Raw genomic sequence first — 25,580 nt, 5'->3', positions numbered from 1 at the left:
CTGAGTGTGGCGTTAGGTTTGTAGCGGTGCGGTTGAGCGATCGGGGTTGTGGTGGGTGTAGTTGACAAGACAGATCGGCGCCATGGTAGAGGTAAGTGCATGGGTTTTTCTCCGGGCCCCTTTCCCAGTGGGGAATGGGGGTGGGGGGCGTCTTATATTGGTGGCGTGGGGTAAGAGCAACGAGGTAAGGGCCTTCATACTTCTTGAGTTGGGAGGTCACTGAGCTAACACTAGCCTCTCCCCCCACGCACCCCCGCCCCGGTTATCTATTAGCTGCCTGGAACAATTTTCTTCTCTTTAAATGTCTATCGGTTGTGCTTCAGAAGGGGATGAATCCAGACCTGTTGTGTACGTCCATGCGAGTACTTGATGAAAAGGGTCTGATCAAACCTTGGGGAGGGTTCTGGTAAGATCCTTTCCTGTCACTGTTTTGGGGAGGATTTTCTTAAGTAGTTCGAAAAGCAACCTGTAATTAGCAATGATGTCTATTTTGTTCATAAAGGGGAAGAATCCATTACCTGTTTCAATGAAATATTACTGTTATTGCATTGCATTCGTACCCTGCTTTTCTTCTTCCTGCAAGTAACCCACAAAAATGTGTGTAGGTTCCTAAGATCTCTTGACCAAGCTTGATCAAATGTTCTGGATATCTTGAATGTGTGCACATTTTTTCCTATGTTTTGGTTAGCCTAATAAAGGTGTATGCTACTGTGGGGTTTTTCTCGATAATTAATTATTGTTCATTCAGTTGCTGATAACCAAATTGCTCCCCCCCCAAAAAAACAAGGAGCAGATTAAAATCGCCATGCATTGCTTCCACAATGCATATTAATTGCATTTAATCTACAGAAAGCCTTTATCTTCATCTTCATACTCTCTTAAAGCAAACTGTGTTTAACTTACTGAAATTTAAAATAGGTGTGTATTAGTTTGAGATTTCAGAGATCCACTAACAGCCTAGCAGCCGCGGTAGTGCTGGTCTATAGAAGGCAGCATGGATAGACTCAGTTTAGAACATATTTATATCTGTCTCTCATCTTACATATTATCAACATTTCTTGTTATTTCCATGCCAAAAGAGGAAAGCAGTGCTAGGAGTGAAGTTATCTGATCTTAAAGGCTCCTATCTATCCAAAGGCCTGTCACAGTAGAAAGAACAGTGTAAGGTGATTATGTTCCTTATTCCTCCAAAAAAGGATTTGGAGGAATTTCTGTTAGACAGGCTTCAGAGGTGGAGCTGGCAGATTGTCCTGTCCAGCAGATCCACAGCCTCTCTCTTGCCACTCATTCTTGGCCTTTCCAGAGGTCAGAGCTTCAACTACAGAGGAGGAAACTGCCATGGGTTTGGTTCCACTTTCATATTTTCTTCTCTGATGGTGGAATGCTATGGAGAGTTAGATCCCCTGCATCCTATGGGCTCTGAGACACTGCCCAGGGAGTTATTAGTCCCTTACATAATCTTTAATTTATTCCTATAATACATGTTATTTCTTTTTTTTAATGGTCTTCAGCAATGGTGACAAATGGTTGAATGCTGGGCTGCAATCCTTTGGGCAGTTCATGTTAGTACTCAGTCAGAGCATTGTGATGGCTGCAGTCATCTCTGAGTTAAGAGGTTGTTTCTTTGTGTGTGCTTGGTAGTATAAGGCGCATCCATTTGCTCTTTCAACCTTTCAGTGTTTTTCTTTCTTTCTTTCTTTCTTTCTTGATTCACTGAAAATTGACAGCTAGACTCGTGTAGAAAACTGACACATGCCAGTTCTTTATCTGTTTTTGATAAAGACAGAAGAGAAATGTTTAAATAAACAATAGTACATGGACTACTGTAGTATCCATGTTGTTTATGTATCGACAGCCAGGAATCCCAGTATTAATTGTTGACTTAAGCTGCTGTATGGGCTTCCAGGATAATTACCTGTGTTTAAGGATGGACAAAGTGCAGTTGTTGTGATTGGGAAGCTAAGGATGTTTTGGTTTTCCACCTTTTGTTACTATTCAGGCTAAAGTACCATCTGAAGAGAAAAGGAAAAGGTCACTCAGGCTGTCAATAGCTTCTAATTTTCAAGCCCTTCTTTACTGGTGGTAAAGGTCTTTTGAAGATTTCAGTGTTACAGTATCTCTGCTTGGCTGTACGTTCCTGTGGTTGCCTAATGAAAAACAGAACAGCAAGTTTACTGGGGTACTTGTGCTTGTCAGCAACTCACAGCTTTGTCTTTGTGTATAGCTCTGTGGAACTTTGATTGCAAGATACAGCCAGAATTTGCTTGTTGATATATTTTGGCAAAGGCAATCCCCTCTTGATGTACTGTTTTGTGTTGTAGCATGCCTCAGATCACAGTTTATTGACAGTGATTGGCTGTAGCTCTCCTGGGTGTCAGGTAGGATTGTGTCATTGTCTGACCTCAAGAAGCTGGTTATTGGTTTGAATTTTAGTCCTGCATACAAAGCAGGTGCTCTTACCATTGAACAAGGACCCCTGCTGTTGTTCCTGTACATATAGGGGTTGTCCAGGCCTTCCTCAGCTCCTTTTATTTCATAAGTTCCAGTCTTGTCTAATGTTACAATGTCTAACAGAATATCAACTAACTGGCTTTGCTGCAAGGGTATTAGTCTTTATCTTGCAAAAAGGCAGAAGTCTTACACCTGCATTTGTGCAAGAAACCTAAGCAAGCCATAGGTCATTCACGGAGTGGCATAGATCCCAAGTGAGTACAATGTAGAAGGAGCTGTGTTAGTTCTTTAACAGCAGACTCATGTTGTCAGAATTGGGGAGAGACTTTTAAACAAATTAATAAATAATAGTTATATTCTGCATTTCCTCTAAGTCCCAGCAAGGTGTTGGACTTCCTCACAGCAATCCAGCAAGTGGTAGGAATAAAAATACCATGCCACAGAGGAAATTCACAACATGCAGGCTGCACGTGCACAAATTCTCTCTGTATCAGAAAGTTGGACCAGATCCTCCAAACATAGGATAGATTAACACAGAGTCTTGAAGCACAAAGTGCATGCAGAGAATATACAGAGCATCAGTGTCAAGCCTGATGGAGCTGTAATAGGCAGTTGTTGAAGGAATGATGGAGAAAATGGAATAGCCCTGCTTTTCTTTACTCTTGGTCTGCTAATAATGATAGCTGCTATGTAAGGGGTTAACTATATGGTACCTTGTAACATTCTTTACTATTAAAACAAGTTAGATCCCTGTGCATAATCTTAACTGGCTGCAGCAAACATATATATTCCATTACCACACAGGCATATATTTTAGTGCCTAATTCACATTTGGAAACTAGAGCCCCATATGGTGAGCATAGCAATTTGGTCACATAAAGAAGGTATACTGTTTCAATGTCACCAACAATTGACTTTCTGATGTATGGTATTAACAGATTAATGTGCCCTCTTTATGTAACAATATCCATTAATCTAATTAAACAAGTGAGTGGATTTGAGTCAACAAAAAATGAGTGACAGTTTTGTGATCTTGGGCAGGCAGAAAGGTAACAGATTGTGTTTAATGTTCTGTAAATAATTTCCTCTGCTCATGTTTTTTTGTTAATCCATTGTTGATGGTGGGGATAAATTTAACAGAGCTTTGGTCTCTAAATACTTGTATATATGGAAGTTATCCTGCCAGACTGATGGTGAAATGCTTTTAAGTTAACATTTGCACCCAGTTCTCCTTAGCCGGGAAAAGAGACTGTTGACCAAAGCATCACTCTAATATCCTTGATCTTGACACTCTGGTCCGGAAAGGGAGAAAGTTAACATAATTTATTTAGGAAGCAGGATCAGACTTGCTAGCCTTCAGTTCCTATGGATTCTATTGCAAAGTAAACACCTACTTATTAGAATGTGGGGGTAAGAGTTGGCTTCCTTCTCTCATATGTCCTTGATATGTAGTTGCTTTTTTTAATGGGTGAAAAGAGTGCTTTATTTACAGTAGAAGGAATAAAGCTATGCTAACCAAACATGCATAAGCAACGTAAGAGTAATCCTTTTTAGTAGGCATTCTAAAACAAAATGAGGGAAACAATTGAAGATGTAAACAGCCAGAAAATGTTGAAAAGCTCACAGCATACAGTTAAATTACTAATCCCTTGATATATATATATATACAAGAATCATATATGTACTTTATTTTGAAGTATAATCTTGTGCACCTTCAATGTAATCCAAATACACTGTGCTTAAAGACTTATAGATCCCATACGTTATTGAGAGATACAACGAATATATCTTTTAGAAGAACCAACTAAAATATCCCAATATACTGAACAAAGCACTTCTGTTGCATTTGTTGCCTAGTACAATGAATTATTATTTTTAAGCTGTTATTCAATGTCCAGTATAACATTCTGATTACTATTGCAAATTTATTTAAATGATTTCTTGGCAAGTTTTCCAAAGTAGTTTTATAACATGAAAATACAACAAAATCACAGTAATAATAGCATGTCAGAGAAGCCTTCTTATTTTATTGAGTAGATTTATGTTCTACTTTCCTATTAGAGTATTCAAACTGATTCAGTGTTTATAAAATGCACAGATATAGTAAACACAAATCTAAACAGAAGAAGTAGGTGCCTTCCTCTCTTGTTTTTTCAGGATAGTTTAACTGCCCATATGGAAAGTAGACAGCAAATACACCTCCTCAGCAGCAAGCAAAGCATTTCTGTTTCTAGCTGTTGTTTTTCTGTCTAGCTCTAAGATTCTTACACAAAACTTGCATGGTGAGAAGAAAGTAAATAGGGAGACATTTTTCTCCCTCTCTCATAATACTAGAATCGAGGCGACCCCATGAAACTGATTGTTGGGAGTTTCAGGACAGATAACAGGAAATACTTCTTCATATAGCATATAATTAAAACTACAGCATTCTCTAGCACAGATTATAGTGATGATCACCAATTTAGATGGCTTTAAAAGAGGAATAAACAAATTCACTGAGAGTAATGTTATCAATGTACACTGTTCCTGATGGGTATGTGCTCCCTTCAGTATCAGAAACTGTATTCCAGTGCACATCTGTTGCAGGAGAACATGGGTGAGAAGGTTCACTTGCACTCATGTTCTGCTTGTAGGTTTCTCATAGGCAACTGCTTGGCTACTGTGTCTAGAATGCCAGACTAGATGGAGCTTGGTCTGATCTAGCATAGTTCTATGTAAAGAAAATACATAGAATAGCCCCTGATTTTCCAGCCCCAGTTGGCACATGGGCTGATGCATGGAGAGCTGAATTAAATTTTATAGACCTTGGATCTTTCTTAAACAAGTTACTTTAAATAGCTCAGTGTAATATGAGACTGTTCCTTCCTTGAAAGCTCTGGCACATAAAAATGAGTAAGTGGTGACCTAGCCTGGTGATAAATTACATTTGTCTATCAAGCTAAACCAATATTTGTGAAAACCTGTCTAATGAAATGTGTTGTTATAGATGTATCTGCAATTTATCTTTTCAGGAAGTGCAGAAGCATTCTGTGCATACCCTTGTATTCAGATCTTTGAAGAGAACTCATGACATGTTTGTAGCTGACAATGCAAAACCTATACTATTGGATGAAAGAAGGTAAGTAAAATTGCCAGCAAGATATTTTTGAAGTTATAAGTTATTCTAGAATCGTAATGTGTTTCCATATACTCAGGAGTCCCATCTAATCACTCTTATCATTACTAGACATAACTTTGGAATCGGGTACTTTCTGTCAGCCCTGGTCCTACAGCAACTGGGAAAGTACTTTTCTAGAAAGTTAAATTGGGCTGAATTCTCCCAACCAGTTGAACCTCTTTGGCAGAACACTGTGTGTTCCTTTGATGCATGTGGTTAAATGGACCAGCACTTGAGTTTAGGATCAGTGATATACATAACAATGTGTACCAGTTGCTGGTAAAGTTAGGCAGAAAGGTGCTATTGTACTCATATCCTACTTGTGGGATCCTTTAGGGAGCTGGTTGCCTGCCATGTGAAGAAAATGTTGGAGTAAAATATCTGTAGTCTGATCCAGCAAGGATTACATTTGTGTACTAAATTATCCAAATGATTTGGTGCTGCAGTTTGTGTGCAGGGGTGCACTGATGTACCCAAATCAAATCTAGCTAACTATTCCAGTAGTATTCCTATTAGGGATGGGATGAACCTTTTCAGAATCTGTCCTTCCAAGCATTCAGAGGCTTCCTCTTGTGCTTGCCTTGGTCTTTGAAGAGAGTCAAACTGAGAGAAAGTCCACAAACACTTGCTGAGGTCCAGTTGCACAACTGGCAACCACCTTCTGCATTGTCAGCAGCAGCCCAAAAGGCTGGCTGTAGCTGATATGGAAGAGGGATGCTGCTCGCACAGCTGTTGGGGTTGTGCTTTCCTGGCAGTCACCAAGTCACAAGGTGCCTGCCATGAAGGCACTTCCCCCAACCACCATTTGAGTGGCTGCTTTGACATGCAACTGGGCACTGCCACCGATTGAGGGCAGCAGCTGTTTTCCTGGTGGGTGAACCACAACCTGGCTTCTTCAGTGTGAGGAGCAGCCACTGTTTGAGCAGTAGCTGTGGAGCACAAGCAGGGGCTGCCTGGGCATCACACAAGGAAACGGGGGCAGGCGAGCAAGCAAAGTGGCTGCCATTCTGGGCAACCAACCTTCTTCCCTGCTTGCTGCTGCCAGATTGATTCCTGGCAAGCATCCAATGAACCTGGGGCATGCTCTCCAGAATCTTGAACTCAAAGCAGACAAGAGTTCAGGAAGCCAAAACAAGGGAATCTGGTGGATTTTCTGCACACGACAGATTCCTCACACTTCCCTGATTACCTGTATGTGAGGCAACAGGAATCTAGATTTGGAACAATCTGTATCCCAGCAATGGGATAAACAACTCAACTTGGTACCTGAACTCCTGATGGTATGAGCATCTTTCACCGAAAGATGGATTTGTTATGACAAAACAATGCATCAGAAATAAACATGTAATAAAGCATTTTCTTCTACAGCCACAAAATTAAGATGGCAGTTAAACTTCATACAGAGTATGGTTCTGTGCTGCACATGCCTGTATTGAAAGAAAATGCTCGAGAGAAAGGTCCTCACAACGTAATTGATTCCTATGGACATAAGCAGTATCTTCAGAGTCCAGGTATGGTGCCTGCCTGCGCCTCCCTCCTTTTCTCCCTTTGACACAGGCTACAATTGTATATCCAATTGCCCAAGATTAAACTGCATTGAATCCTGCTGAATGTATGGGATTGCACTGATACTTAGGCCCATATACAAAGAGAAGGAGAATGCATGCATTGTTAGTCTCTTAATTGCTGTGCATCTTCAGAAGCATGAAAGGGACACCTTGCCTACCTTCAGCCAGTATCAGTCTCAAGACTATCAACTACTCTTTGAGTCATTGCCAGAGGGTGCTGCTGGTATATTTAGAATAATTCAATTTCTATCAGGGATGCTGTTGAGGAAGTGAACCCAAGCAGGTCCTTCCTCTGCTACATGCCTCCTCTGTCTCAAGACCTAAGTGGGGCTGGAGAAGGAGGAGGAGCAGGGCAGCCAGGGTCCCTTGGCCAGAGCAGCAACCCTTCTTTGCTGTTCTTCTGTTTGACTATGACTCATCTAAATCCAAGAACAAGCCATGGCTGCATGGGTTGATTTATATGCTGCCCTGAGGGACGCAAAGTGGGCTTGCATGCTGTGCTAAGCCACACCCCTGCTGACTTAGGTCATGTGAACTCAGTCATTCAGATCCAATTCAGCAGTTAAGTACAAATAAGATAGGATATTTTTTCAGGATGAATGGGGTGTACATTGCATATTCTTATATACTTGGTGTTAAATCATGTTTAAGAGATGCCAGTATGGTGTAGTGGTTAAGAGCATGGGACTGGGACTCAGGCGGTCTGGGTTCTAGTCCCCGCTCAGCCATGGAGCCAACTGGGTGACTTTGGGCAATCACAGACTCTCAGCCCAACCTACCTCACAGGGTTGTTGTTGTGGGGATAAGATGGAGGAGGAGAATGATGTAAGCTGCCTTGAGCCCTTTGTAGGAAAAAGGCAGGACATAAATCGAAAAATAAATAAATAAAACTGTCTGGATGTGCTGCCTGTAATCATTCACAACTGTAGAATATATCTACACTGATAGGGTATTAATTCCCAAGATAATTTCTGAAGCAAAAATGGCACTGCAGTCAGAAATATTGTACTTCTTTCAGTACTACAGAATTCATGGTAAGTTCGCACAATTTAAGAGACCCCTCCTGTGGAAGATGGTTGGGGTTTTTTTTAAAGCTCTGCTTCATTCAGCTAATTCATAAAGTAATAAAGAGCACTCAGCACATAACTGATATTAATCCCACATTCAAAAATCATAGGCAGTTTATTGGTCTGTAAGAAAAATATCCAAAGGCAACAGGTCTAAGTGAAAGCTTATGAAAAGATGTTTAAGTTCTCAAATGGTTGATCAAACTGAATGCAATCACCATCATTATTTTTAAAAATGGACCTTCTGTCCAAATATGACTGGGGAGCCGCACTAATTTTTTAACATATATATCTATGAAGGTGGTTGCTGCAGTGATGACCCACCTTGTGTCAGGCTGAGACCTAATAATAGTAGGTGTCAAACCACCAGCTGAAGCCCAGTGGAGCAGGGAAAGTGTTGTGCAGATTTTATTAGGTTAACTGTGTGTGGTGCCAAAACCCTTGATTCTTTACACCAGGTGTTACAAAGTATGGCTGTTCTTCATCTGAAAATATAAAAACAAGCACTTGGTTTCTCTTTTTAATGAATAAATTTTGAATACATGCTTGTTTTTTATTTTTTTGAAGGCAGTGCATCTATAGTTCTTGGAGTCTTCAATGCTTTTTATATCAAGTGTGACCTAATGTAACTAGCAATGTAATCTATATATCCACTTATTTCTGAGTAGATGCAAATAAGGTTGCCTTTCATGTCTACATAACACACACTATTCAGTTGTAAGCTATTTCAAGTTGAGAGTTTGTTTGTTTTTTATATATTGCCATCCAGCAATAAAAGTTTCTCTCTCTTCCCCCTGCTTTTCTGTGGGCATCAGTTGCTTAATGTTCAGCCTGATAGGAATTTTGATAAACTCAAAGCTTCCTTATTTTGACTGTTTACTTGCTCTTTATATAAATATTAATGGAGCTGTTGCTTTTGGATTATTAAGTAGCAGCACTTGTCACAATGTTAAAGTGTGAATTTCTCAGTTTTTTATGAAGGGTATACACAGCATGGGATGCATTTGTTACAAGGTAAATATTAGCAGCAGCTGCTCTTATGCATGACTTGCAATGAAAAATGTACTTCCAAGAATCTTAGGACAAGCGTGTATACTTTAATCCTCTATAAAGTAATAATTAACTAATCTCACCATCTAGGAGAAGATAATGAATATTTGATAACAGGAACACATCCATATCCCCCTGGGCCCGGTAAGTTTTTGGCCAAACAAGGATTAGGTCTGGGTGAAATTGTGTATTGCTCTGGTATAAAATCTTAGGGAAGATATTTGCAGTAATGATATAATACTTAATCATTGCTGTGTGTTAATAAAACTGGAAGGTTTTATTCTCTTTAAAAAAAAGTTGGGAAGACTAAATGGAAATCTGTAATGTGCAAGTAATCATACTTACTGTCTTCAGAGTTTTGTTTTATCAGTTCCCTTTTTTAACTAGTAGAATATTGTTGCCATTGTGTATGAAATGTTTAAGCATGCTTAAAATAATAGCTTCCTTGAAATGGAAAATACTTACTATTAGATAGTAAAGAGGTTTTAGTATTGCTGTGATGGCACTGAGTTAAAATTGGGTCAAATTAAGAAGCTAGTTTATTATGGTAGATTTCTATATGTAATTACTGGTAAGGAAGTCTACATTTCAAATTTATTTGAGCTTTTGACTATGAAGCTTTGTTCTTGTTGATGGGAGAAGGAAAGGGAAACTGCTAATGTGCAAAGATAAGTCCATTCTTCCAGTATTGGATTAAGATGGTAAGTTTTTCAATGGTTTTTCTCAGAAAAAAATGAATAGTAATGATTTAATTAGCATTTTCTTAACTGGGTGCTTTCTCTTTTTACAAGGAGTGGCTTTGACTGCAGATACCAAAATTCAGAGGATGCCTAGTGAATCAGCAGCTCAGTCATTAGTTGTGGCACTGCCTCCTTCCCAGTCCAAGTAATGATATTTTATTAAAGTGAAAAATCTGATCTAAAATGCAGAATCGTTTTTTCAAAGTAAAAACTTAAGGCACCGTGATTTCAGTTGATATTTGTTAAAGCACAGTGATATTCTCACTCTTAATTTGATTTTCCTAAGTGTTTATAGCTGCCATGTTGCTTCAGATAGCATTGTTAAAACCAAATCAAATATTGCATGTTTGGGTAGATTATGCTGGGAATCCTTTCATGCTACAGTTCATCATTGCTGCTATTTGTGATACCACTGTTCCCTCATCGGAAAGATAAAGAAGGACTTAGGATTTTGGGATGATAAGGAATCCTCAAGTATAACAGCATATGTACAACTCTTTTCTCCACCTTGAGTAAAGAAGACTTGTAAATGCCTTCTTGTAGGGGTTTTTTTTTTTTTTTTTGGTTTGGCTAGGACTTGGTATGACTGAAGATGTGAGTAAGTTGCTAGGAAACCTTAGTTTAAATGACACCAGACCCATGAACATTGTAAGCCTAACTATGCCTCCTGAGAAGTAACTCCAATGAATTTAGTAAGTAAGTGTGCTTAGGATGGCAGCATAAATGGGTCCATCATCATTTGTCTTAGACCCCAAGGCACAATATGAGGACATCAAAAACCTTTACAAGGTTTTGAAGGATAACAGGAAATGACAGGCTTCTGGTGATTGCTGTGGCTTGTTGTTACCTACTTGAACAATCCTCAAATAACTGCATGACAAGGGGGCTGCTTCTCTCTCAAGCAAGCCATGCTACGTGGGTTTAGTCAATGGTCTTACTATAGTGTATCTGAAAAATATATGTAATGTATAATGTCACTTTCTCCGCTCCACATCTACTTTTTCTTCTCTTTCCAGAATGGAAGCAAATCGAACTGCTGCTGGTGTAGGTGATATGTATAGACATGCTGGGATTCCTGAGCGTTCACAGCCTCCAGGCTTGACTATGGTAAGACTCCTTAATAGATAACTTTCGGGATGCAGTGTTATCTAAATTGGATTCCAATCTTGCACTGCGTTTCTCAGAAACTAGTTTTCTGTAATCCACTTTATAACCATGTAAGGATTTCTTTATAGATACCAAGAGCCATATCTTTTCTGAGATTAAAAGAAAATATTTGTGTTTTTTTTCCTTTATAGGCTATGATGGAAGCAGGTGGAAATAAAAATTCTGCATTAATGGCAAAGAAGGCTCCAACAATGCCAAAACCACAGTGGCATCCTCCATGGAAACTCTACAGAGTGAGTTGTAAATGTTACAAGGACAAATCCCAAGATAAAAGGGATGCTAAACACTGGCCAGGTTTAGATGTAATGTTAAACCATAGTTTAGGGTTACATGAAAAAACTTCCTCAAAACTTGGATTCAAGTGCTCTCCCTTTCTGTTTCTACTCCAGGGCACATCAAAGGAAAAACTGGAAGCATCTGCTTCACTATTTAAGCTAACTGGATTGCCATTACATCCAATGAATATAAACTGGCTTATTGAAACAAGTTAAGATCTATTTGTAGTGTCTAACCATGGCTTGTTTCAGTACACATTAGTTTAAACTAACTGCAGTTTTTGTGCTTCATTTAAACCTGGAAATGGATACTCCTAAAACCAGGCCATAACCTCATTTTTCTAGTATCTGTACTTTGCTTTGTTATTAGTTAAAAGGCAGGGTTTCCCTGCCTCATGAAGCTGGTTACTACAATGGTTTTCTTCTCAATTTCTTCCAGTTTGTCACAATAGCTTCAATTTGTATATAAAAAGGTATATGTGCCAGATAGCTTAGTAGTGTTGTGAAGAAGTCAAAAAGATTTTGGTTTTCAAAATTCAGAAAAGCTTGCCTACAAAAGTGCTATTAAAAAGCCACTATTATTACTGACATGTTTTGCTTGACATACAAAACATAAAGCAAACATTGAATATGTGAATCATAAGACTTTATGGCTGTTTTGAATATTAACTCTTCACATGATATGCCATGTAGTCTGATATACAGTGAATTTTACATCACATGCTGATGTATGGCGTGTGAATAACCTCCTGGAAGGTGGTGCTCTGTTGGTTGCAGACAGAGATAATGAGGCAACTTACAGCCCTGGACATTCTGTCTATTTTTTCTATGTGTTGGCTCATAGCCTGAAGTGCCTGATCCTGCTTAATCTTGGAAGCTATGCAAGGGTCACTCCTGGTTGAAATCTGGATGGGTGACTTAAATGTTACAAACTTTCCAGAGAGCTTTGAGTACAGGCAGTATAGAAATGCCATGTAATATAATAATAGTAAATCTTGGGAGAAGATTCACTTGAAATTAGCACAGAATTTGAGGGTAGGAGGAAGATACTTAGCAATATAACTTGTGCTTGGAATATACCAGTGCTGTGAAACTAGACTTCGTACTTTGTGTAACTTTGTGTGAAGATGAATGACTGGGATGGGAGGCCAGAATAACAGAATCACATTTCCTTATGAGTCATATTCACTGATTATTTATAATCTGTATGGTATTGCAAAGCAGTCTAACATGAACTAATGGTTATGTTTCAATTGGTGGTCAAGATGATTATAAACAGTGAGCTATATCTAATGGATAATCTAGTATAGCTTTGAAATAAAATAGATGAGCCAAACTCCTTTGAACTTGTGTTTAACTGGTCACTGTTGATAGTTCTTTTAAATCAGGAGTTCCATCTTGTAACATTTGCAGGTTATCAGTGGACACTTGGGCTGGGTGAGATGTATTGCAGTAGAACCGGGAAACCAGTGGTTTGTTACTGGCTCTGCTGACAGAACTATAAAGGTAAGAAGTACCAAAGAACTGACCTAATTGTGATCTGGTGCCATTGACATTATTTTAACTACTGCTGAGTGTTTCTGAACAGTCCATTTCAGACTATTTGATTGTCAAAATGTTGAGTTGTACCTGATTGATGCTGAATTCTGAGTTCATGGACTCTCTCCTTTTAGAAGGATGCATTTTGTACACTTGTTAAATATTTGAGTTGTTGGCCTCAATTAAATTGGCAAACTTTGATGTTTGGCCCTTGCAAAAATATCAAGTATTTGCTTCTCTTACTATAGATCTGGGATCTTGCAAGTGGCAAGTTAAAACTGTCTTTGACGGGGCATATTAGTACAGTTCGAGGAGTAATAGTGAGTGCGAGGAGTCCGTACCTCTTCTCTTGTGGAGAAGATAAACAGGTCAAATGCTGGGATCTTGAATATAATAAGGTAAGCAAAGCATACAAATAGCAGTTGAAATCTTTCAGTAATTTAAAATGGTTCTTTGTGGAATTTTCAGTTTTAACTGAAATATGTTTATGTCCAGGTTATTAGGCATTACCATGGTCATTTAAGCGCTGTGTATGGCTTGGATTTGCATCCAACAATAGATGTGCTTGTAACATGTAGCAGAGATTCAACTGCACGTGTAAGTAAAACTAGAATGTTTAAGATGTACTTTAAGCTTCGTTTTGGTATAAAAAACAATGCTTAGGCTTCGTGTCACATCTGCTTACTTATAAAAAGCTGTGAAACCTGCTAAATCTCCTTGTATAGGTTTTGTGACTTGATCAGATATTAGTCATGTGTGGAAGACTGAAACTTTTGTGCAGTCAACAAGTTCTATCCTTTACAGGAGAGAGTCTCTGAAACTGGCTATACCATGATTTTTGAATATTTGCTGCTTATCTGTAGGTGCTTCTCAATCAGTATAGTTGCAGCAAAGTACACTCCCGTATACCTTACACAAAATTATTTGTGTTTTATATTATTATCTGTTTACATAAATATTGTATCCATATAGGGAAAACACTATGGGTGAAATAGCTCTTAGAGGCATATATTTGGGTGCTTTCCTCTAGTTTTTTAACACTTGATAGCAACTCTGTGTACTGGATTATTTTATTATCTTTAGCAGCATTGGGGTGAGTTGAAATTTGTTTTAAGGAAAACAAGAGAATAGGAGGATAGAGGTTAAATTTTCTGTGGCTGTCCTGTGGAAAAGTTTATAAAGAAAGTGAATGTGTGCTACATTTGATTTGCTGTGGAAGATTATAAGCTATCCCTTGGTTGTTGATGGCACTAATGGTTGTTCAAATTTGTTTGATCTTATTAGATTTGGGATGTAAGGACAAAAGCTAGTGTGCATACATTGACAGGACACACAAATGCTGTTGCAACTGTGAAATGCCAAGCAGCGGAACCACAGATTATCACAGGTATGTTTGTCAGGGTTGAAGACCATGCAAACAACATATTAAACTGTTCAGCACTGTGGCCAGCTCATGCACAGGCGATGCCATGATGCTGCAATATGATGGATCTAAGTGTTTGCATGAAAACCAGTGTTGCTTTGGAAGAATGGTTGGATTTTATCTTGCAGAACCTGTTGTGAGTTTGCTGATTATTTCTAACTGTAGGCTAGAACCAAGAGCAATAAATTGGAAAATGGCCATCTGTTAGCAAACAGAACCACTTCAGTCACAGATTAATTTACTGCAAAAAGGTGAAATACTTCAGAAAAGCAGTTGTATCCACTGTAATAGTATGTCTGTTGAAATAACCCCTTCAGTCTTCTATGCAATTAAGGTAATCTGAGATTTATATGATGCCTCCTGCACAAAGGATCCTCCAAAGTGCTGTTGAAATAGAGAGACTTGGAAGTGTAGCAAAATTATGGTTTGTGGTTCTGTAACAGTTCAGAGGAGTGATATTTTAGTATGTTTTTCTAAAAACTTGTTTTCTCTTGTAGGAAGTCACGATACCACTATACGACTCTGGGACTTGGTAGCAGGAAAAACTCGGGTCACTTTAACAAATCACAAGAAATCAGTAAGAGCAGTTGTACTGCACCCAAGACAGTAAGATTTTTCGGAGTTTTATCTATGCTAATATAATAGGCTTACTAACCATGCCTTTTGCTAGAGACAAGGGTGAACTAACTTTTATGAATTCAACACTTTTGGAAAGTTGTTCACTTGTTTAGAAGGCTATGAGGCCTAATTTGCTTGGGCTTCTGTACTCTTTACAAAGCATCATGGCTAATTGAGATGACTCCTTAGGCCTGGGACACATGTGTGAAATTCCAGGGATGCTGGCGCCCTGCCCCGGCCAGTCATTTGTGTGTAAATGTTTTCACTGTCACAGATTGGCAAGCCTGCAGTTCTGTGCAGATTTGCTTAAAATATGCCTTACCAAAATCAGTGGAATAACTTGTGAATATGTATATTGTATTTATTACTGTTTACATTTATATGCTTCCTTTTTTCAACACATTTTATCTTCCCAACAACTCCATGACGTGGTTTAGGCTGAGAAATAATGACCAGTCCAAGGCCACCTAGTATGGGGATCTGAACTTGGATTTTCTAATCCTAGTCCAGCTCTGACCACTACATGGATAAATATTTGGCGCAAACCCGTTTAAAAAACTTAATAGCAAACTGGAAATAGACTAAGATTGTCTGTGTTGGTGGTAGTGTGTAGCTGACTAACACGGACTGATAACTTACCTAGATATTTGTCTGCTGGCAATGTGTAAGCCTAGTGTTTTATTTTTGTTTTTTTTTGGGGGGGGGGAGGGGGAGTTATTTATACTACTATTAACAAACATCAACATCCTTAAATGACTCATTAAGAAAATGTGAGCATGTGAGCTCTGATAAAGGAGGTAGCACTTAGCTAGCAAGGCTAGTAGACACTGATAGCCTCCTCCTTCATGCATCTGTCCAATCTCTTTTTTAAAGCCATTCAGATTGGTGGCCATCACTTCCCATGGCAGTGAATTCCATTATGTAACTATTAAAATACAGCACAACATTATATAAGGAAGAATAAATAATTAAAACTTTCAAAATGTTTTAAAGCATTACAGTGCCATAACACTAAAGTGATTTGACAGAGTCTTTCAAAGGTCAGAAAAAGCCTGGATAAATAGATATATTCTCAAGAGGTAGGAGAGTATTTCAAAAGAAGGGGTGGGTCCCACTACTGAGAAAGTCCACTTTTGTAGTACAACCAGGCACCATTCCATGCAAAATGACCAGTAAGGCCACTAGCATACCAGGGTTTTTCTGCCCTCCTTTTGACTAGAAACCTTTTCCCCCACTTCCCCAAAGACCTATTAATGAATGTTAGCTGGCCCTCAAGAATGGGGTTTGATACAGGGGCAGCTGCAAAGCAAAAGCTTGCTAGATGCAGTGTGCAGTGGGAAGCTATTTCTGCGCACTCAGACTTAAAAATTAAATATAGGAATAATATTTTTGATAAACAATGTTATAATGCTTAAGACTCTGGAGGAATGTTGTTCATGGAGTTGCGATGGGTCAGACGTGACTTTGCAACTAACAACAACAATGCTTAAGATATCTGGAGGAAATATTTTCAACATTACATTATATTGTAGCTGTAATAAGAGTGGAATTTTGAGCTTGTTAATTGAATACAACAGTCTTTGCTAAGTGATTTTCCTATGCTTCCTGATTTCTTAACACACATCTTGTTACAGGTATACATTTGCATCAGGGTCCCCAGATAACATTAAACAGTGGAGATTCCCTGATGGAAACTTCATCCAAAATCTTTCTGGCCATAGTGCTATTATCAATACACTAGCTGTGAACTCGGATGGAGTTCTGGTTTCTGGAGGTAAGAATTTTACAAATAGTTTGAGGAAAACGAATCCTACTTCCCTGTTGTGTGTGTGTGTGTGTGTTTGTTTGTTTATTTATTTATTTATTTAAACATTTTTATGCCGCCCCATTCACTGAAGCCTCGGGGCGGCTTACAACAATACTGTACTGTAACATGCAGTATGGAAGTCTGTTCATTATACATTTAGACATTTCAAATAGTTCAGAACTCACTGACCAGCTATGTAACAGGAATGAGCTTATAGACTTCTAGTACTGAAAGAACTTTGTCTCCAGATACTATTTGAAGTATTGCTTTTAGGCTTTAAACAAAGTTGGCCTGAGTAACTTTAAGGAGCATCTTGTTGATATCTGAATTCTGATAGGAATGAGGAACAGGTTAGCTCTCTTCCAGAGGAAGCATGTGAATCCAGTTTTGTTGTGTGCTGGCCCAAAAAATAAACAAACTGCAATAAATATTCTGATACCAGCAAATGTGTGGGATACTGATTTCTTTTTAGCCATTTATTGGATCCTGTGCCAGACAATTAGTTTGAGGTTTTTTAATCAATTAGTGACTAAAAAGGTATACAAATACTCCTTTAAAAAGTATTAATAATATATGCTGTTCAATAACCGTATTCGTAAAAGCAGCTTACAAGAAAATTAATACAACTTAAGAAGATCTCCAGTAAGTAATTGAAACAGCCTTTCCCAACCTGGTGTCCCTTCCAGATGGGATAGGCAACTCCAACTCCATCCTGCCAAATCAGCTCTGCTGCCTAGAGGCTGATGGGAATTGTACATCTGGATGGTTTCAAGTTAGTCAAGGCTAAGGAAAAACTAAAGGCAACAATAGAAACATAGCTCAGATAAAACACATTTAAAGCAGGAACAGATTCAGAGACTGAGAAAATAAAGGTTCTTTGGTGTCAAACTGATATCAAGGCAAGCCTCTGTTGAAGACATGTATTTAAAGAAATATTTCCCAACTTGATGGCCTAGAGGTGGCTGGGGATGATGGAAGTTGTACTGGAACACATCCAGAGGCTACCCAATTAGAAAAGACTGACTTAAAGTACTTCTATCACAATGATTTAGAAAAACTGCAAATGGTCAGCATGAGACATTCCACTGTTTTTGTAACAAGAGGTAATGCCACTTCTAAGATGAAGATATATGCATTTATGATTGGAAAACAAAGCATACTTGCTTCAGAAATATCTCTGGCTTTGTGTACTTGTATGCACATTTAGCTGTGCATTTAATTAAGCTGCATTCCTATACACTGTGTACCTGGAAGTAAGCCCTGTTGAACTTAGTGGGGCTTCCTTCTGCACTGTTCTGTTTAATGAGAATGGATTTCTGTTGTGCTGTAAAAAGAGAATCTTCGCAGTGATGCATGAAGACAGTCTATCTCTGTAGTAAATGATGAATGAATGTAAATTTTATGCCTTTTGACATATTAAACTGGGCATAATACCCATATAAATGAACTGATACAACACTATTTCTTTTTCAGCTGACAATGGTACAATGCATCTTTGGGACTGGAGAACTGGATACAACTTCCAGAGGGTGCATGCAGCTGTCCAGCCTGGCTCATTGGACAGTGAATCTGGAATATTTGCTTGTGCATTTGATCAGTCTGAAAGCAGGCTTCTTACTGCTGAAGCTGATAAAACCATAAAAGTCTACAGAGAAGATGATACTGCGGTATGGTTGCACATTCTACTTAGCAGTATATTTTTACACATAAAGCTGACTTTAAGATGCTTTTAGAACTATTTTGAAAGCATTGTCTCTAAAAGATGTTTGCTTCTGGAGCAAGCATCTTTTTAACTGAATAGGAGCACTAAGTATATTTTAACCACAAACAGATTTCATGAGATGGGGGAAGATAATAAAACTAGTTATTCTAAATGGAGGTCAGCAATGTTGCTTGGCTGTAATGTACCAGCAACTGAATACAATAAAATGTTTTCCAATTCCATTGTACAAGCTCAATAAGGTGCCTTTTAAATTAATTCCAAGGCCCAGATAGTATACAATCATTCAGAGCATGTATGTTCTGTAGAAAAAGACATAAAATTTATTTCGCAAGGATGGAACAGAATATTTGAAGGGCTACAGTAGTGCTACATTTAAAAGCAGGAAAGTACTTTGTTAGCCAGATTTTGCTGAAATCTTAGCAGATAACCAGGATCCATACTATACACAAGAGGGTGCCACTGAGCTCGATAGGACTGATTTCAGGGTAAATGCATATAGACATGGAGAACTAGTATCCTATTTTGTAATTCAGAATGCTGTGTTGCTTGTCTTAATTTGGCAGCAGTATTATGACATAAAAGGAAAGATAATAGAACTTGACAAACAGCTTGTTTACGGGGGGGGGGGGGAATCAGGAAATCTGTCAGGACTCTCTAATCTAAAGAAACTGCTATTTTTTCAATTACTCTATTAACTTTCAGACAGAAACTTCCATTCTTGCATGTATTTGACCCTCATGAATGTGGCCTTGAAGTTTTGACATTTTGTATCATAAGTAGAATTAATCAAATAAAACTCCCTGCCCTATGGGTTTCCACACCTTCCATGTATTTCTGCCCAATTGAAATGACAGAAAAGGTGTAGACATTGATCCAGAAGACAAGACATGAAATCCTTCCTTAGATAGGAGTGAAGTGGGTGAGCTAGGACAGTCACCCCATCTGTAGCATGGAAGTAATGGGCTATTTCACAAGCGCTTTCTCTGGATAAGTTCTAATGCTTGAGCGTACATTTAAATATAAAGATGTGTTTTATAGATATAGAGGACCATAGTTGGCAAACTTTCCCCTTTTTAATACCAATACATTCATAAATTTGACCTCTTAAATTAGTTTGAACCACAGTCAGTTACACTGAAGTTGATCTTATTAAACATGTTTGTGTATAGTTACAATTGGGCTAGCATTCCAATCTTTCTTTTTAAAAATATTTCTAGACTGAAGAAACTCATCCTGTCAGCTGGAAACCAGAAATCATCAAGAGAAAACGATTTTAATGAGAATTCACCTGCAGAGCTGTGCCATAATCCTGACTCTGATGACAAAGCCTGAACTCTGCTAAAGTCATTGCTTTGTTCAGTTTGCTGTTTTTATATTATATATGGCTTCCCTCTAGGATTTTATCCTCTCTCTGATCCCAGGAAATCATCTGCAGCTGTTAAACAAGTCTGAAGAAACCAGAGTTCATTTAATGAATTGGTAATGTGCTGGTGATTATAGTCACCAAATGTGTGCATGTCATTCTATGTGGGCAAAAGGTAATGAAGGTCTCTTCCTTTTTATTGTATTACTCCCTCCCTCTTTCCTTTGATGGAGAAGTAAATATTTAAAATCTTGAACCTATTTTTCTTTAAAAACAAAAAGAAAAAAAAACCCCTCTCCTATTTGGTACTTTATCCTGGTGGCCTAGGAGTCTATCAGCACAGAAAAGTAAACTTATTACAGGGAGGGAAATGCCATTGTAGTAATGATTTATGTACTTAATACAATGTGCTGCTTTGTTAAGTTGTAATGCAATAAAATAAAACATTTCTTTTCCACTTTGTTTGTGGGCTTTAACAACTAAAATAGATCTGCACTTTTGTGCTCTTTTGTGTTGTACGTATGTCATTCTGTTTTAAGGTCATGGTTTAATTTGCCTATTCCGTATCAGAATCCTTTTTAAAATTTTAATGAAGCATTCCCTTGAAATACTTTCTAATGTGTTTTTCTGTTTTTTTCATTCTCTCTTAGCAAAACTTTAAAATTGAAAACAAAATACTCTGTAGTGGAGATAGAATATCAGCACTGAAATGGCACATGCTTTATGTCAAGGCAGTTTTGGGTGCAACCAGAAATTTTTTTCACTTACAGTACAAGAAGTTACTGATCTTACTTTCTGATGGCAGCCCTTGATGCAACATTGAATCCTGCTTCTCTTGGGTCCTTGACCCTCAGAGCACCCAATTATTCAGAGGGTGAGAAGGGCTGCCCTGGAAATAAGGGTCTAGAAAAACCATCATGGACCTACATGATCCACATTTGAAGAGCATGCTCTGCATGGACAGAGGTCACAAGCTGCCAATTTGTTCTGTCCCATTTTTGTCTAACTTACAAGAAACAGATTGGGGATGTTTTGTGTCTTCACTTGCACTATTCTAATAGTGTTAAGAGATATATATATTTCAGATGCCTGTCTAGATAGAAATGTTATTGCCTGTGAAATGTTTGATTTGTAACATCAATAGCTATCAATCTGAGTCCAATATAACTTCTGAAACCAGTGATGAGTTGTGATTTAATTTACGTAGATATGCATTTGTTTTAGAGATGTTTAGCCACATATAACATGTATTAGAGTGTTTGCTAATGTAATTTTGCCGCAATTCTTTTTTAAAAAATGTTTTGAAATATTTCAATCTTTTGTTAACATTCTATTGGTTAATCTAAGTGCAAATCCTAAAGTTGTGATCCAAAGCATCTATAGTTGGAAATAATCAGTGAGGCTTAATTCCCAATGGAAATATTTAGAAATCGGGGAATGTTTTCTTGAAACAAATGCATCTTCTCCACTTTTCTCTCTTACAAATCACCCTAATGGTCATAATTCTAAAATCAGACCATTTGATGGCTTCAAAGTGTTTGGTTTATGGAAGAGCTATCTTGCATCATATGCTAGAGCAGCCTTCCTCAAACAGGTGTTTTCCAGGTGTGCGGGACTACAAGCTCCATTATTCTTGGCCAGCATGGCCAGGTTTGTGTGGCTCCAATTTTTCTTGAGAGAAAAAAATAATTTGCATTATGTTCATCCCCAGAAAGCATACAATCTTCAATAGAAGCCAGCTATTCTATAATGATTCTGTAGTCTGTTCCATAAAAATGTAGAACAGTACTAATACTGTTACTAACCCACCAATTGCATGCTCTTGGGATTCTGTCCCAGATCCATCAGTCATTCAAGTCCAAGGAACTATGTTCTGTGTTCATATTCTACATAATCCCTCAAGCATGTAGATAACCTAAGACTAATTGAGCTTGGCACATGGTACTATTCTCTTGGGCAGGCATGGATGGAGACTTGCCAAACAGAGCAGTCTAGAACCCTAATGCCCATCTGAAAGACTTGGATTTCCCAGGAGGCTTGCTAAATAGGATCCAACATCCAAAAAGCAGCATGTTTGCTAAAGTGCTGAAACAAATGTGCCTGAAAAGTCCAGACCAGGAAAACTGCAAGCTTAATAATAGCAAAATGGTTGCTTGTGCTGATGGGCAGAATTTGCCAATATTTCTTGAAATACCTTCACATAAACAGAAGTGCCAGAAATATTGTAAAAGCTCAGTTGTACAATTGCAAGACACTTTAATACAACAGAATATATTTGTCATGATCTGACAGTGAAGATACAGACTCACTTGAGAGAGAAATCAGTTAGCCTAGTCTGTTCTGCCAACACAGCTGTTCAGAGCATCAATCAATTGTTGTGTTTACGGGGAAGGGTTTCTCAACTTTAGCAAATAATTTTGAAATGGAATTACCTTGAGAATCATTTCTGAGTGATGTCAGGCAGTCATATAATGGAAGAACTGTTCCCATTTCCAAATTCACCTTGACATATTTTGAAAAGAAACTGTTGAGGTGTCAAAATTGTAGGCAGACTGCTATTTCATAAATTGTCCTTTAGAATGAAAACAAAATTTAAAACCATGCCAATATTTAAGCAAATTACATGTGTTAAAAATGACCAACACAAGGGACACATTTCATATGTGTGCAACTTTAAGGTTAGAAATAGAAAACTTCTTGGCCTTTGCAATATTACTTCTGGAGAAAACACATATAATATTTATTTGCATTTATTTCTGTTGATATTATAATTGTGAAAGCAATCATTGGCAGCAAGAAATTGAGTAGTTTAGATATACAAAAGCTTCACAGAAAGTATGTTGATCTTGAATTAGTCACTGAAGCGTTCAATTAGGTTATTTATGTTCACACTGCGAAAAGTGATTGAAACAATGATTTCCCTGGGTATCTAGTTTGGCATCACAGTTAGAAGCAAATAGCTATGTCATTATGAGGACCAGATAAGGGTGTCTCCAAACAGGGAAATATAAAAGCACCGTGACTGCAATCCTAAACACTTGCTGTGAAGCTTAGAAAACATAGGACTTGTTTTGAGCAAGCTTGTGGCATGGGTTTGCACCAAAAATGCAAAACGATAACTTGTTCTTGTATCAGATGGTCACCAATTTGGTTGGCTGTTTAAAGGGATTGAGCAAATTCATGGAGAGGGCTATCAATGGTTGCTAGCCTTGTTGTTTCTGTGCTGCCTTCGTTGTCAGAGGTGGAACACCCGCAAAGCCCAGATGCTGAGGAGCTTGGGCAGGTGGAACTCCTGACAGAGTATTTCAAATTGGAAGTGGAACTTGGATACTTTCTTCATATTGAGTGAAATGTGCTGCTTGAGTGAATAAGGACATATCCATTTCTTTCAGTACCACTCTGGTTTTGCATTGTACACAGCTATGAGAATGGAAGACACTTTCTTAGAATATAATTGCAAGTGTCTGTGGCTGGTAAAGCTGATAACAGCTTTGAAATCAGTTTACCATTTATTCAGTCATGAAGTGTAAATTAGAGGAAGGATGTTGCCATTTGTTAACAAAGACTGAGTAACAAATGAGATATATTGTGTTTTTAAAAAACAAAGCAAAAGAATATTGGGTATTCACAGCAACTTAACCATAAATAAAAAGTGATTACAGCAGTGTATGTGTGTCTTTAAAGAACTCAGTTTAAGTAATTTGTATTGTTTGTGTAGACACATGTAATGGAGATATGTAAATAAATGCCTTGACAGTCAGATGCATGCACATTTTTTTCAGAAAAAAAGCAAGTCTGCTTGATACTGCTGTAATTATAGACTTGGATCCAAAGAAGTGTTTACCTAGTTCTACATAACAGATCTTTTCACTCCCAACTTATGAGATAGGATCATATCTACTTCCTGAAACTCAAGTTCAGTTTTAGTGGTGCTCTTCAGATACCTCCACCATAAGAGATTTGAAGTATGGGGACAAAAAGGGATGATGCCTCATTAGTAGGATATGCTTTCCTGATGCATACAGGAAGCCCCAATACATTGCTTTGTTGATAGGTTAAGGCATACGAGAATTGTTCTCTGAGGATTTTAATTGTGTGGTTTTTTTCCCCTTTGCTTCTTATTCTAAATTCCCTCTTTTTAAGCCCTGTTTCATTCTTGTCTGCCAGTTGCTCTTAATGACGCATATTTATGATGTGCTGGATGTGTTTTAATGGAAACAGTGTATGCATTCAATAAAATACTGTACCGGAGGGGGCCAATATCTTTGAAAAAACACATGGGTAAGGATTCCAGGCTTTTAAGTTGGCTCCCTGGGAAATTGGTAGCCAAAAATGCACGCCAAGTATAAGGTTTGATCTAGATAATTTAATATTAAGGTGCAGATTTTTTTTTCACTTGTGGCAAATTTAAAATTCAAATCATCTTAAGAAGAACAAAATTCATATCTATATCTTGTGCTACTTGTGGCTGTGATCCTTAACCTCTTCAGAACTCCACATCTTTGGACTTGTATTACCTTATAGCTCTGTTGAATAACTGTGTCACTTATTTCATTATTTAATAGCAGTGCAACAGTTCAGACTTGATAATTCACTCCCATGTGCTAAGAATCCAGCTGAGTTTATCCCTGAGTGGGAACTTTTACTGCACATATTGAAGGCATTACATATACCGTATTTTTTGCTCTATAAGACGCACTTTCCCCCCCTCAAAAGTAAGGGGAAATGTCTGTGCGTCTTATAGAGTGAATATGTGTGTGCAGTAAGTCTGTCAGATGTGCAGCCCATGGGGAAGTGATGGGGAATGTGCTTGTGATAATGTGCCCATTTGATTCAGAATATTTTTTTTCTTGTTTTCCTCCTCTAAAAACTAGGTGCGTCTTATGGTCAGGCGCGTCTTATAGAGCGAAAAATATGGTACTACTTCATAGTGTGTTCTGTCTCAACTGATTAAAGAAGAATCAATCGCCTGCCTCACTGCCCTGCACAAACTGAATATGCTGATTCTGAAGCAACATAAGCTCTGATTTTTCAATGGCTTGCTAGGGGGACCCTTCTGGCTGGCCAACGCAAACGTGTATGTTGATGGAGAAGAGAAATGCCAAGCATTAAGGCAGAGTATGGTAGGGGGAAATGGGAACAGAACATAATCAGGAACCTATGCTGCCTCTAGCCTAGATTTGGCTTAGAAAAATCTAGCATTGTTGGCTTATATGTGCACCCCTGGTTGGAAGTAATCTGCCTATCTGTTTCACTGTGTCTACTTCCATTTTTCCTAACTTTCTTACTTCACTGATTGGTACTGTTCTCATGATTTGTTATTTTTTTACCTCAAGTTATATTAATTGTGGGACACTGAATTAAACAGCTATTAGCATGCTCAAACCATTAAAAAGGTAAAGGTTTCCCCTTGACATGAAGTCCAGTTATGCCTGACTCTAGGGGGCAGTGCTCATCTCTGTTTCCTAGCAGAGTGGCCGGCATGACAACACCAAAGTACATGGAACGCTGTTACCTGCCCACCAAAGTGGTACCTTTTTATCTACTTGTATTTGCATGCATTCGAACTGCAAGGTTGGCAGGAGCTGGGACGGAGCAACGGGAACTCGCCCCATCGTGCAGATTCAAACTG

At 38.3% G+C, this 25,580-nt stretch overlaps 1 protein-coding gene across 1 annotated transcript; it reads left to right on the top strand.

Moving 5' to 3' along the window:
- Positions 1–23,708, top strand: PLRG1 (pleiotropic regulator 1). The gene is made up of 15 exons (XM_044430824.1): positions 1–91; positions 5,463–5,569; positions 6,977–7,119; positions 9,384–9,437; positions 10,085–10,178; positions 11,050–11,140; positions 11,332–11,433; positions 12,889–12,981; positions 13,263–13,412; positions 13,510–13,611; positions 14,299–14,401; positions 14,935–15,043; positions 16,690–16,829; positions 18,336–18,529; positions 19,803–23,708. Exons 1-15 carry the CDS (start codon positions 83–85, stop codon positions 19,860–19,862), a joined length of 1,551 nt encoding a protein of 516 aa, XP_044286759.1. The 5' UTR covers positions 1–82; the 3' UTR covers positions 19,863–23,708.
- The last annotated feature ends 1,872 nt before the right edge of the window (positions 23,709–25,580 follow it).

The sequence above is a fragment of the Varanus komodoensis genome, unplaced genomic scaffold (assembly GCF_004798865.1).
Source record: "Varanus komodoensis strain SLA01 unplaced genomic scaffold, ASM479886v1 scaffold21, whole genome shotgun sequence".
NCBI classification, from domain to species: Eukaryota; Metazoa; Chordata; class Lepidosauria; order Squamata; family Varanidae; genus Varanus; species Varanus komodoensis.
The sequence above is the reverse complement of the archived record's forward strand: the minus strand, read 5'-3'. Positions and strand labels throughout refer to the sequence as shown.

Bases quoted from the DNA above. Each gene is read 5' to 3' on its own strand.
- PLRG1 (XM_044430824.1), top strand. The intron at 10,179-11,049 runs GTAATGATATTT...TTCTCTTTCCAG, and splicing joins CTGCCTCCTTCCCAGTCCAA to AATGGAAGCAAATCGAACTG. The intron at 11,141-11,331 runs GTAAGACTCCTT...TTTCCTTTATAG, and splicing joins AGCCTCCAGGCTTGACTATG to GCTATGATGGAAGCAGGTGG.